The 14544-nt window shown below is 48.9% G+C and overlaps 1 protein-coding gene across 1 annotated transcript in view; it reads right to left on the bottom strand.

Annotated features, from left to right (window-relative positions):
• Positions 1-1337: 1337 nt before the first annotated feature.
• The window catches only part of TMIGD2 (transmembrane and immunoglobulin domain containing 2), a 22077-nt gene continuing 8870 nt past the window's right edge, over positions 1338-14544 (bottom strand). The window contains exons 3-4 of the mRNA XM_006896444.1: positions 1932-2033; positions 1338-1708 (exon numbers count right to left, since the gene is read on the bottom strand). Coding sequence (XP_006896506.1) covers positions 1338-1708; positions 1932-2033 — 473 coding nt within the window. The remainder of the gene's footprint in view (positions 1709-1931; positions 2034-14544) is intronic.

The following is a 14544-nucleotide window of genomic DNA, read 5'->3' as shown; positions in this document are numbered from 1 at the left end:
TTTGAACGTTCACACAGTTGGACACTCTTTCAGCTACGGATGCAAAGGGCTTCCTGGCTGCTGGGTTTGGGGACAAAGCTGGGTAGGAGGAGGGGCTGGCGCCAGGGACAGTGGCTTGAAAACCAGGGCAGATACAGAGAGGGGGAGACCCATGGCTGAGGCGCTCAGGCCAGCCCCACCCCCACCCACCCCTCCTCTAAGCCAGGCTGCAGCAGCAGAAAGGACATCTGTCCCCATGGAAACAGCAGAGGTGGGGGAGGGGAGCAGGATCCAGCTGGTGTCACTGCAAGGTGACCGTGAGGCAGCTGACCCCGGGGCTGGTGAGTATCAGGGAGGCGCTGACCTCCTCCATCCCAGGCCCACCTGGAGGAGACGTCAGCGGGGGAAGAGGGTTCGAGCCAGGGGCATGGGTGGGCGGCTGCACTGCTGCTCTTTGCTCTTTGGATGTGTCCTTGCACAGACTGGCAGGTCGTCACAGAACCCCTTAGTGACAGAGGACAGCTGTTTCTGGAGATCTGGACCCGCTGGCCCTCCTGTCTCTGTGGTTCACTGCCAGGCCATGAACAGGACAGACACAGGACACAGGTCCCGTCCAAAGGGGCAGATGGGTATCAACAAAGTCACAGCCAGATAGACTGCATAACTGCTCAGCTGCTAACCCCAGGGTTGGCTGTTCAAGCATGGCATCTCCATGGGAGAAAAGACCTGGTACCCTGCTCCCATAAGGATGGCAGCCTGGGAAACCCTATGAGGCAGCTCTCTGTCCTGTAAGGTCGATGTGGCTCAAGGAGGGACAATCAAGGTCTCATGATCTGTGCTGAGTGCTCTGAGGGAGAATAAAGCGAAAGCACACTGAGAGGGCTCACCTAGTCTACAATCCAGGAGAGCTTCCTGGAGAAAGAGACCTGACCACCCTCCCCTGCCCAGACTTCCAATTGCCAAATCTGTCTCTACGTCCCCAGGGTCCTGGCTTGGCTCAGCGTCACCCTAAGCACCGCTATCACTGTTAGCTTCTGCAGGTCAGTCCCCAACTGACATTCACAACAGACCGCCCCACCCCCAAGATTTTGATAGTAGATTGAACTACTATGAACCATAGGATTTTCACAGACTGCTGTGTGAAAGTCGATCTCCAGGCCTTTCTTCCTAGTGCTTTTCAATCCAACAGGTGGCTGTGTACCACCTAGACTAGAATCTGCATCTCCAGCATGAAGAGCAAGAATTCAGCCACCTGGCTGCCACGCAGACATGACCTCAGCCTTTGCTTTCTTCATCAGATTTTATTAAGAGCGTTCTGCTGTGGGGGGGTCAGCACTTACATCTCCAAGTAGCCTGAGTCACTGATGGAAGCCCTCTTGCATCCCTTGGGAGAGGACTCCCCTTCTTATTCCAGGGGACCCTCTCAGCCTCGGGGCCTCCAAGAAACTTGGGCTGGGAGAGACTTTGATCACGGAGATGGAATAGCTGGACTTTGGGCTGGAGCAAGGCTTTGGGGGAAGAGGTGGTGGTGGAGTGGAGGCGCGTGGTGGTGGGGTGAAGGGCAGACGCGGTGAAGAGGTGATTGGCAGGGGGAAGGACGTCGAATAGAAGCTCTCGGTTTTCTGGTTCGCCCTGGGTGGGTCCAGCACCTTCCCTTCCCCAGGACTGGCCTCGGGTTTCTTTGGGGTCCCCCGGGAACGGTACAGGACGTTGCTATACAAAGGACTTCCTGGCAGATGGGGCAGGGGGAGGCGATATAGGTCAAAAGGAGGCACTCAAGAGATTTGCTGTGGAAAAGACTGGATGCAAAGGACATCGCCTCCCTGCCCTGCCCCCTCCCTAGAACTGGTACCCTGGCGGAGGAGGGGGAAACTAGTCCTCGTCCAGCGTCTGCAGTTACCATCACCGCCACGAGGGGCGGGGTCGCCAGCAGATGGGACTTCCCTGGTTACCTGACTCCCTGCTTCTGCAGCGGCTACAGCCCCAAATCCCAAGCCACAGCCCAACAGCAATCACAAACACGCCCCCCACAACCAGCAGCGCCACCAGGAATCCTGTGGGGAAACAGGGGCTTCCTGAGAGAGAGTACCTGGCGTGGGGGCGGGGCTGGGAGAGGGCCATGCATGCGGGACTCACCTGGAATGCTGGAGGCAGAGGTCCCCCTGGGGAGAGCTGCAGAGAAGAAATATTGGTCTTGGTGGTGTCTCCCTTGGAGTCCAGCCTCCTGCATCCTCCAGCGTCTGAGTCTTAACGGTTTTCCATATAGGAAAATGTCATGTGCCACTGAGAGGCTTGCGACCCATATATGTACAGCAGCTCTGAACCCTGCCCTGGCGTTAGCCAGTCTCACTGACTCTGACACACCAACCCCCATCGCCCCAGTTACTGTATCAATCCTTCTCACCCGGGGTCTTCCTCTCCTGCGCTGTCCCTCCACCCTTCCGAGCATGATGTCCTTTTCCAAGGACCAGTCCTTCCTGGCCATGTGCCCAAAATATGTCAGACAGAGCTTCAGAATCCTGCCTCCCAGGAGCAGCCTCTGCTGTTCTGTGTGACTTCGAGAAGCAGGTGTTCTCTCTCACCTTTGGTCTCCTCTTCTGATAAATATCCCTATCTTGCTGGGTTCTTTATTGTAAATTAACTACTGGGTACATTTTTTTTTTCATCATGGGCCCCACTATCCTCACCCCAAACTCCACAATCTTATAATCTGTTATCTGGTGCTGCTGTAACTGAAATGTCACAAATGGACCGCATAGCAAGTGAAACTATTTTTCTCTTCACAGGTGGTTTGGGGGGGGGGGGGGGTTTTTTTTTTTTTTTTACAAATCAAATTAACAAGCCATCGTCGCTGTGGAATCAGAACCAACTCATAGCTGACCTTCCAAAGGGTTCCTGAGGCTGGAAGGCCCACAGGAGGCAGCTGCTCGTCTTTCTCCCACAAAGAAGCTGGTGGGTTGGACCTGCTGCGGACGGGCAGCCCCTGGGTGAGCACCACGCTCTGCGGGCCAGGGCACTGGAGCTCCAAGCTTGGGGCGCTAAGGAAAGCTCCCTCTGTCAGCTCTGGAGCAAAGCTGTGTCCCTTCTGAGTTCCTGCTCCTGGGTGACCCTCATTTGGTTTTGGCATCTCTCTTCCCCTCTTTCTGCCTCGCTTGCTTAATTTTTTATTTATTTATTTACATCTCAAAAGAGATTAGACTTAAAACACATCCAGCACTAATTCAGTCTCGTTAACATGACAAAGAAGACCCATTCCCAAAAGGGATTATAACTCTATGTAGGAATTAGGGTTTGCCAGGCATACTAAGAAGGGACCCAGTTCAATTCCTAATAGTCATCTTTTGGCTTTACATTTTCTTTTTTTTTTAACAATAATTTTATTTTATTTTATTATTTTGTGTGTGTACCGTCAAATCGGATCTGACTGGTACAGGAGGAGATAATCCCTCCTTCTCCAGCAGAGCATGGCTTTACATTTTCCATCATGAGTCCCAACATTCCATCTGCAAGTTCCATCATCCTTGTCACAAACCCATCAAACATCTAATGAGATCCATCATCTCACTTATGAGTCCCATCACCTCCACCATGAGCCCCAGGATCGTTACCTGACACCATCATCCCCCATGAGCCTACCTTCCCCACCATGAGCTCCACAGTCCCAACCACAAGTCTTTCATCCCTCCTGAGCACCTCCATCCCCACCATCACCATCATCATGAACCAACCATCCCTGCCATAAGCCCATAGACTACCATGACCTCTACCATGAACCCATCATCCCGCCACGAGCTCCAGTATTCCCACCATGAGTTCCTCAATCCCTACCATGAACTTTATCATCACCAGTAGGGGCCCACCATCCCCAGCATGAGCCCATCATCCTTCATAAGCTCTTCCATCCCCACCATGAGTCCATCATTCTTCATAAGCTCTTCCAATCCTACCATGAGCCCCACCATCTCCATTATTAATTATTCCATCTCTACCATGCACCCATCAATCTCACCATGAGCTCCACTATCCCTATTATGAGTCTCATCATGGGTCCTTCATCCCTCAGGAGCACCTCCATGTGCTCCATCACCACCAACATGAGCCTATCATGTCCCATGAGCTAAACCACGTTTCCATGAACCAGCGCACGATCACGCCCATGAGCTCCATCATCTCCCGTAAGCGCCTCCATTGCCATCATGAGCTAGTCCATCCCCACAATGAACCCATTATCCTGTGATGAGCCATGCCGTTCCCACCAAGAGCCCCCTCATCCTTACCATTATTCCTACCATGAGCTTCTTCATCCCTACTATGAGTTGATCATCTGCCATGAGCTCCTCCATCACCATCATCAATTCCTCCATCCCCACCATCAGCTCCACCATCCCCACCATGAGCCTATACCCCTTCATGACTCCATTCTCCTCATGAGCTCCACCATCCCATTATGAGCCCCACTATGAGTCTTATCATCTTCCATGAGCTACATCAACCTCCCCATCATAAACTCCTCCATCCCCATCATGAGCCCTCCTATGAACCTATCATCCTACCATGAGCCCCTCTATCCCCACATGTTCTCTCCTTCATCCTCATATGGGCTCCACCATCCCCACTATGAGCCTTACCATGAGCTACATCAACCTCCCCATCATAAACTCCTCCATCCCCATCATGAGCCCTACTATGGACCTATCACACTACCATGATCTCCTGCATCCCCGTATGGGCCCCACCATCCCCATCACAAGCTCATCATCCTCCACAAGCTCCATCATCCCAGTCATGAGACCTACCATTCCCCATGAGCCCATCATCCCTACCATCAACTCCACCGTGCTCACTGTGAACTCTGCTATCCCCACCATGAACTCTGTGATCCCCTCCATAAGCTAATCAGCTGTCATGAGCTCCATCACGCCCACCATGAACTCCTCCATCCCAACCATGAACTCCTCCATTTCCACCATTAGCTGCTCCATCCCCATCATGAACCCACCATCACCACCATGAACCTATCATTCCTATTATGAGTTCCATTATCACCACCATGAACTCTATGATCCCCACCATAAGATAATCAATCAGCTGTCATGAGCTCCATCACGCCCACCTTGAACTCCTCCATCCCAACCATGAACTCTTCCACCTCCACCATTAGCTCCTCCATCCCCATCATGAATCCACCATCACCACCATGAGCCCATCATTCCTATTATGAGCTCCATTATCCCCACCATGAGCTCTTTCATTCCCACCATCCCCACCTGGAGCTACTCCATCCCTCAGTGAGCCCCACCATCTCTATCATGAGTTCTTCATACCCCAGGAGCTCCACCACCCCCACCATTGGCCTCCATCTCCACTATAAGCCCATAACCCCAGTCATTACCCCAGCCCCATCATTCCCACCATGAGTCCCACCATCACCTCTGTGAGCCCCACCACAATCTCCACGATCCCCATTGTGAGCCCCACCATTCCTACTATGAGCTCCATACCTCTACTGTGAGCCCCACCGTTAGCTTCACCGCATTCATCACCATCCCCACCATGAGTTCTACCATGAGCTCCACTATACCCACCAGGAACTCAACCATTTCTGCCATGACCCTATTAGCCACCCTGAGCCCATAATCCCTATCACCAGCTCCACCTCACCATGAGCTCCCTCACTCTTGAGTTCCTCTCTCCCCATCTTGGGCTGCAGTATACTCATGACCCCTATTTATTGTTTCTAAACTGCATCAAACCCATCCTACAGTCAGGGAAATTGAGGCAAATATCACCTAAGCCACTTCTCTGGCCTCACACCCCTTGGCAGAAGTAGAGGCCATCTTCAAACCAAGACCTTGCTCATCTCAGTCCTCCATTCCTCCCCTGCTTCAGAAATAGGGCAGACAGAATGTCACGGATTGAAATGTGTCCCTCACAAATACATACATGCAATGACATAATGTAGAAGCAATGAAAAGATCCACCATCCTCCAATAAATCAAGCTGATGGAAGGAAGTTTCCTTAGGGTGTGGCCTATCACAGCTCTGGTGGCCTAGTGGCAAGAAGCTGCACTGCAATTCTGAAGGCATGCAGTTTGAGGCCACCAGCAACTCCATGGGAGGAAAAGGATGGGCAATCTCCTTCCGTGTGATTAACTGCCTCTGAAAACCCACCGGAGGGTCAGCCATGGGTCGTTTCCAACTCTACAGCACACAATAACAACATACAAGGGGAAGAAAGTGAGATAAGAGATATGATCTCGGTACCACCAAGAGTTACCAGGAAAGGAGCACATCCTTTTGGATTTGGATCTCTGTACAAGGAAGCTAGCTGACAGGGAAGGCCAGGGCCCATCCCCAAGGAACGCCTACAGATGCTAAAGGCAACCAGGACTTTCCACCAGAACCGACAGAGAGCAGGCCTGCCCCTAGAGCTGGCTCCCTGAATTCAGATCTCTTGGTTCCTAAATAGTAAGAAAATGAACATCTATTTGGCAAAGTCTCCCTTGAGGTCTCTCTTATACAGGTCGCCATTGTTGTTGGGTGTCATCAAGTACAACACATAACGCCCCTATGAACAACAGATCGGAACCCTGCCCTGTCCTGTGTCGTCCTCACAATCTCTGACACTCAAGCCCATTGCAGCAGTCACTGTGTCAGTCCACCTGCTTGAGGGTCTTCCGTTCTTTAGCTGACTCTCTCTGCTTTCCCAAGTATGGTTTCTCTCTCCAAAGAACAGCCTATCCTAGCAACATGCCTCTACTCTTCACAGAGTTTTGAGCTGTCTGGCCAATGGATAGGAAGAGGTCCGTATTTGTTCCCATGCCCAAGAAAAGTGATAGAACAGAATGTGGAAACTGTCAAACAATATCATTAATAGCACATGCAAGCAAAATACCACTGAAGATCATTCAAAAACAGTGCATAGATAAGGAACTTCCAGAAGTTCAAGCAGGGTTTAGAAGATGCCATGGCAGCAGGGATAGCATTGGTGATGTCAGACAGATCCTAGCTGAAAGTTAAGAATACCAGAAGAATGTCTGTTTATGCTTTAGCTATACAAAGGCATTTGACTGAGTGGATAATAACAAGTTATGGTGAACCTTGTGAAGAAAAGGAATCTCAGAGCACTTCCTTGTGCTCATGTGAGACCTATACCTAGTCCAGGAGGCTGTTGTGTGAATAGAACAAGGGTAATAACCCCCACAGGGTTTAAAATTAAGAAAAGAGTGTTTCAGGATTGTATTCTCTCACCATACCTATTCAATCTGAAAGCTGAGCAAACTATTTGAGAAGCTGGACTTTGTGAAAAAGAATGTGGTTTCAAGATTGAGGGAGGACTCATCCATAACCTGCATAACTTACTTGCTGAAAGGGAGGACTTGAAGCACTTGTTGCGGAGGATCAAAGAATACAGCCTTCAATATGGATTGCATCTCAGTATTGAGAAGACAAAATTTCTTATCATTGGACCAATAGGCAATATATCATGATAGATGGAGAAATGATTGAAACTGTCAACAACTTCATCTTACTTGGATCCACAGGAAATAAGGAGACATATTTCACTGGGGAAATCTGCAGTTAGGGACATTTCAAAATTGAGGAATAATGTCATCAGTTTGAGGTCTGAGGTGTGTCTGATTCAGGCCATGGTCTTTCTGATCACTTGCTATGCATCTGAGAGCTGGACAATGAGTAAGGACGACAGGAGAATAGACGCTCCTGAGCTGTGGTGTTAGGAGTTCTGAATATCCTTTGGACTGTCAAAAGCAAAAACATGTATGTCTCAGAGGAGGTGTAGCCAGAGTGCTCCTTGGAGGACTTTGGGCATGTACCTAGGAGAGTCTATTCCTTGGAAAGGGACATCATGCTTGGGGAGATGGAGGGTCAGGTAAAGAGAGGAAGACCCTCAACCAGGTGGACTGACAGTGTCTGCTGCAATGGGCTCTAGTGTGTCAGAATGTGTGATGATGGCACGGGACAGGACAGGGTTCGGATGTCTTGTTCAGAGGGTCGCTGTGGTTTGCACTTGACTTGGCAGCACTTAACAACAAAGTCATCTGCTGATTTCTCCTAGATATAATGTCAATTTGGAGACTAAGGTGCACCTGAACCAGGCCATGGTCTTCTCAATTGCTTGCTATGCATCAGAGAGAGAGCTGGACAATGACTAAGGATGACAGAAGAAGAATTGATGCCATTGAATTGTGGTGCTGGAGAAGAGTACTGAATATCCCTTGGACTGCTACGAGAACAAACAGGTCTGTCCTGGAGAGGGTGAAACCAGGTTGCTTCTTGGAGGCAAAGATTTTGAAACTTCATCTCACATAATTTAGGCATATCTTCAAGAGGAACCAGTCCCTGGAGAAGGACACCATACTTGGAAGGATGAAGGGTCTATAGCAGAGGAAGCCCCAGGAGAAGAAGTATTGGCACAGTGACTGTGGCAGTGGGGTCAGGTGTGTCAGAGTCGGTGAGGTTGGCTTCAGAGAGGGTAATTAATGTTCAGATGATTGTTTATAGGGTTGTTATGAGTCATAAAAGACTCAATGGTGAGGGAGCTCTGGTGGCCTAATGGCAAGAAGCTGCACTGCAATACTGAAGGCACGTGGTTTGAATCCACTAAATGCTCCAGTGGAGAAACAGGGGCAATCTCCTCCTGTGCCAGTCAGATCTGACTCGATAGAACACAAGAAAAAAAACACCAAAATTAAATTACATATATGTGTGTGTATGTATATATATATGTGTATGTATATATATGTGTGTATGTATATATATCGGTGTGTGTATATATCTCTAATATGTATGTATACGTACATATATGTGTATATATGTATATGTGTGTATATATGTATACGTGTATATGTGTGTGTGTGTGTGTGTGTGTGTGTATTCTCAGTGACATAAGAATAATAGCAACATGCCCAAAATACATGAGACGAAGCTTTGTTATCTTTGCCTCCAAGGAGCACTCTGTCTGCACCTTCTCCGAGACATATCTGTTCATTCTTTTGGCCGTCCATTGGATATCCAGTGCTCTTCTCCAAGACCACAGCTCAAAGGCATCAATTCTTCTTCTGTCTTCCTTATTCATTGCCCAGCTCTCAGATGCAGAGCAGGTGATTGAGAAGACCATGGCCTGAGTAGCACTAGATTACTAAGGGACAAGGTCTCACTTATCCACCACAAAGGGCCTCCCAGCCTGAAGAGTCCTCATCCTCCAAGTATGTGCTCCTCACTTACCAGCAACGTCATTACCCAACACTTCACATGTGTAGCAACAGTATAAAACTGTTGTGGGAGCTCTGGTGGCCTAGTGGCAAGAAGCTGCATTGCAATCCCAGTGCCACGCAGTTCGAATCCACCAGATGCTCTGCTGGAGAAGAAGGGGCAATCTCCTCCTATACCAGTTGGACCCAATTTAACGGTACACACACATAAAATAATAATAATTTAAAAAAGAAACCCTTGCACCATTCTGTGTATTAAGGACATGCCTGACAGTAGTACCTGGCCAGATGTAAGGGGTGAGGAATGCTGGACACTGGGTCAGGTGCTGGCCAGCCTGACTGGCCCATGGTCCTCAGTGGCTTGGGATGATGTCAGTTGACAGTATGTCATGAGGCATTCTGATATGGCCAGCATCCATTTCTTTACAACGCTGATTTGTGTGTAATTACCCGCTCTCTGAAGCTTAACCATGTCAATGAATGAGGAGTTGCTATAGTAACAATCACCTTTATCGAGCATATACTATATCCTGAAGGAACCCTGGTAGTGCCATGATTAAAGTGCTGGGATGCTAAGCGGAGGCCAGAGGTTTAACTATACCAGCAGCTGCTCAGGAAAGCAGAGGCTGTGAATTTCTGTAAGGACTTGCAGCGTGGAAGCCCCAGGGGCAGCTCCGTTGTGTCCTGTGGGGTCTCTGGGTTGGGGTCAGCTCAGACGTACTGCATCTCATTTGTTTGGGGTGGTGCTATGTCCCAGGTGCCCAGAGTAAGCACTATACAGACACTCCACGAGGAAGGGGGGAGAATCTAGTGGTTTTGACCATCAGGGGCACAGTCTCAGAGAGGTGTGCCACCTGCCCAAGGCACACAGCACACAAAGGCAGGACTGAGTGCTCGGCATGAACCCCAGCCAGAGGGTCCGTGGACTAGGGCAAGGCTCAACATCCCAGCTCCTTTATTTGCGGGTTCTAAGCGAAGATCTATTAACAATCTGCGTTATGCAGATGACACAACCCTGCTTGCTGAAATTGAAGAGGACCTGAAGCGCCTGCTGCAGAGGGTCAAGGACTGCAGCCTACAATATGGATTGAGGCTCAATGTCAAGAAGACAAAGATTCTCACCACTGGACCAATTGGCAGCATCAGGATGGATGGTGAAGAGACTGAGATTGTTAACAACTTTATTCTGCTTGGCTCCGCGGTCAACACTCTTGGCAGTAGCCAGGAAATAAAAAATTAATTGCAATAAGAAAGTCCGCTGTTAGGGACCTCTCCAAAGTACTGAAGAGCAATGGTGTCTCTCTGGAGACTAAGGTGCATCTGATACAGGCCATGGTCTTTGCAATCACTTGTTATGCATCAGAGAGTTGGACAATGACCAGGGAGATAGAAGGAGAATTGATGCCTTGGAGCTGTGGTGCTGGAGAAGAGTATTGAATATACCATGGACTGCCAAGAAAACAGATTCATCCTGGAAAGGGTTAAACCAGGTTTCTCCTTGGAGGCAAGAATACATACTTTGACATACTTTGAGCATGTGTCAAGGAAGACCCGGTCCTTGGAGAGGGACATCATGCTTGGGAGGGTGGAGGGACGGCGCAGGAAGGGAAGACCCTCTATGAGGTGGATTGATTCAGTGACTGGGGTAATCAGGATGGGTGTGTCAGAGGCAGTGAGATTGGCACAGGATAGAGCAGGGTCTAGGGCTGTTGTATATGGGGTCACTATGAGTTGCAAGCGACTCGACGGCACATAACAACAACAACAATAAGAAGCAAATTTTGGGCATTTTGCAAGGAGGGACCAGTCCTTGGATAGGGACATCATACTTGGGAGGGTGGAGGGACAGCACAAGAAAGGGAGACACTGGATTAGATGGATTGATTCAGTGACTGGGGTAATGAAAGTAGGTGTGTCAGAGACAATGAGGTTGGCTCAGGATAGAGCAGGGTTCATGTTGTACAGAGAGTCACAGCAACTCAATGGCACATAACAACAACAACAAGCTTGACAAGTGCTTCCTAGAGCAGCTGTGGGATGAGAGCAGCTGGGAGGGGGTGAGGGGTGGGAAGCCAGCTGTGCGGAGCTGGAGGGAAGCCCACTCTACCCTCCCCGACCCGCCTCCACTAATTGGTAATTGTGCCCCTGGTGGAGGGGTGGGGATGGGCAAGGCAGCTATGACAGCCTCTCTGGAGGGTGCAGGGTCCCCTGCCAATGGGCGGGGTCTTGCCAGCTGGAGAGAGTGGAGATCCATCCCTGGGGCTGGGGGAGGGGAAGACACTATGTTCTGCTAACAGTAGCCCAGCAAGGGCCCTGATCAGGCCGCAGTAGCAGAGCCAGAGTGAGGTCTGCTCTGCTGGGTCTCAATCCTTACACAGGGTTTGGCACCAAACATAAAAGTCTGGGAGCCAGGCTCTCCCTTCCCTGGCTTCTGTGAGACACTGGACACTGGCCCCCTCGGAACCTCAGTATTCTCCTCTGTAAGAAGAGGCAGTGCCATGGCTGATCTGCCAAGCCCTGTCCAGGGCAGAGTCCACTCTTTTCCACGCCATATCCTCAGGTTCTAGAAACTTTTATACTCTCTCTGAAGCAAAAATCCCAACTCCGCATTGCTGGTCAGTTCCAGGCACAGCAGTCCACTATGGCTATGGAGTAAGAGGGGAGACTGCCCAGCTTTCAGGAACTGGTGCTTTTGAACTGCCAACCTACCTGTTGGCAGCCCCACACTTTAACCCACTGCACTACTAAGGATTCTTCTTATTCTCCAAGATTGCAAAATTCCAGGCCTATCCCAGGTGTTGGAGAGTGTGTGCCGCTCAGGTCCTGGGACAGCCCCTTCCTCTAGCTTAACACTCCCCCCTCAAAACCCCAACATACTGAACCCCTGGCCCTGTCTCCCTCCCGGTCGGTCACATGGCCTTGTCTTAATAGAGGCCTTTGCAGGTGGTATTGGCCAAACTTACATGAGGTCACGCTAGTGCAGGGTGAGTCCTGATCTTCGTGAGTTTCTACATGTGAGAGAGAGAGACAGAGACAGACAGAAAGGGAGGAAGGCACGTGAAGGCGGAGGCAGAGACAGTGCAGCCAAGTCAAGGAATGAACGGCTGGAGTCCCCAGAAGCTGTGAGAGACCATGCAGGACCCTTCCCAACCACCCTCAGGGAGAGCATGGCCCTGTCGACACCCTGAATTCAGATCAGCCTCCCTCAGGACTGTGAGAAAGCACATCCCTGTTGTCCTAAGTCCCAGTTTGTGGCACTTTGTTATGGCAGCCCCAGGAGACCATCATATTCCCTCAGGAGCTGTTTCCTTTACTTGCACCCCCACCCAAAATTTTAATACCATAGATATATGATACATCTGTTTATGTTCTGTGGGCATATCTGATTTATACATAGAATACTGTGCTTTTGGCCTCACAAGAACCAATCTTTGAGATTTCATGTAACATTTCACAGCGTGGATGATTCTGAAGGACTTCTTGCTAAGTGAAATAAGTCTGCCACAAAAGGACAAATCCAGTATAAAATCACTGTCATTTAAAAAATAAAAAGTCCACTTACAGAGAGAATCAACCTAGTGTGGTTATGGGGAGGGCGGGGAGAGCAGGAAATGAATGGACAATGAACACTGTGTTGGACTAGGTGAAAGGAAGGACAATGTGAGATGAATGGATGATGAGACGTTGTGTGTATTGTGATTAACAATGTGGAACAGGATATGCACAGCTGGGGAAAAAATAAGGAGAGGTTTACACACACAGAGAGAAACAATCACGGAGGGTTGACAGGCGGAGGGGAGGGGAGATTAGCAGATGGATGCAGAGGGCGAAAGAAAGGCAAGGTCCAGTGAGGGTTTGATGAGACATAATAAACAGCATCGGTAATTTATAACTAATGTTCTACAACCAAATGTATGAATAATTACATGAAAATGACTACTAATAACAAATGGAATCAATATTTCCCCCACTGACAATTGCATGCCTTGATCCCAAGAGTTGGAATGTAATATCCTCTCGGTCCAAGAGCTCAGTGTAGCGGTGGTTAAACACCAGGTTTCTCACTCAAAGATCAGCCTTCTTCAGCCCTCAGTTGCTCCCCAGGAGCCAGATGGGAAGTCAGCTTCTGTATTTATAGCCCTGGAAACACCACAGGGCCCTGCGAGGTGGGATCCCCTCAGGGCCCCCGGGCTACATTCTTCAAGAATATCATGACCAAGGCAGAAGGAGACACTGAGAAACTCACATACAAGAGGAAGTGACAACTGGGGTTTTCAAAGTTTGTGGGCAGCCATTGAAAGTACAACTGTCAGTCTCCACCCATCTAGAACAAAGACAAAGAAAGAAAAGCAAAGATGCACCCCAAAGAAACCATAACTACCACCCAAGCAGATATATGCAGACCCACGTTTATCACAGATTTGTTCACAAGAGCAAAGAGTTGGAAACAACCCAAGTGCCCATCAACAAATGAATGGATAGAAAAGCTGTGGTGTATTCCCACAATGGAATACTACACTGCATTGAAAAACAAGGAACTCATGCAATATTATTCAAAATGTGTGGCTCTGGAGGACATTATGCTGAGTGAAATATCTCAGTCACAAAAGGACAAATACTGCATGGTGCCACTGTTGAAAAATGGGACTGACACCTGGGTTAGGGGGAGACTGAGGAGGAGGGGATAAATTATGTATACTGTATTGAAACAGATGAGGGTGAGAACTGTTTAAAAGGTATATATGATGAGATATTATTGTCATGACAGGAGTCCAGAATGAAGGATGCATAGTGGAGTGGACTTGGGGAGAGGGATTGCATAACAATGAAAGAATTTTTCTTTTACTTTTCAAAGAAAAGAGCAAACTGGGAGAGTGAGGGTTGGGCCGGGAGAAAAGTGCAAGAATGAATGGAAATCCAAAGTCTGTAAATTTTCATTAAAATTAGGAAGAAGTTCAAGCGGCTTTGAAGGAAATAGCAAAAAATAAGGTCTCAGGAATAGATGGTATACCAATCGACTTATTTCAGATAACAGATGCTGCCCTGGACTTGCTCGCCAAGTTGTGCCAAGAAATCTGAGAACAACCACTTGGACAAAACTGGAAGAGATCTATATTTGTTCTCATTCCAAAGAAGGGTGACCCAACAGAGTGAGGAAACTATAGAACAATATCGTTGATTTCACATGCAAGCAAGATTCTACTGAAGATTATCCAAAACAACTGGAACAGCACATCAACAGAGAATTGCCAGAAGTCCAGGCTGGATTTAGAAGGGGTCGTGGTACTAGGGATATTGTAGCTGATGCTAGGTGGATCTTAGCTGAAAGCAG

This window comes from Elephantulus edwardii, unplaced genomic scaffold (genome assembly GCF_000299155.1).
Source record: "Elephantulus edwardii isolate Elephantulus edwardi_28Jun2011 unplaced genomic scaffold, EleEdw1.0 scaffold00185, whole genome shotgun sequence".
Lineage (NCBI taxonomy): Eukaryota > Metazoa > Chordata > Mammalia > Macroscelidea > Macroscelididae > Elephantulus > Elephantulus edwardii.
Note: the sequence above shows the minus strand (reverse complement) of the source record. Positions and strands in the feature narration are given on the sequence as shown.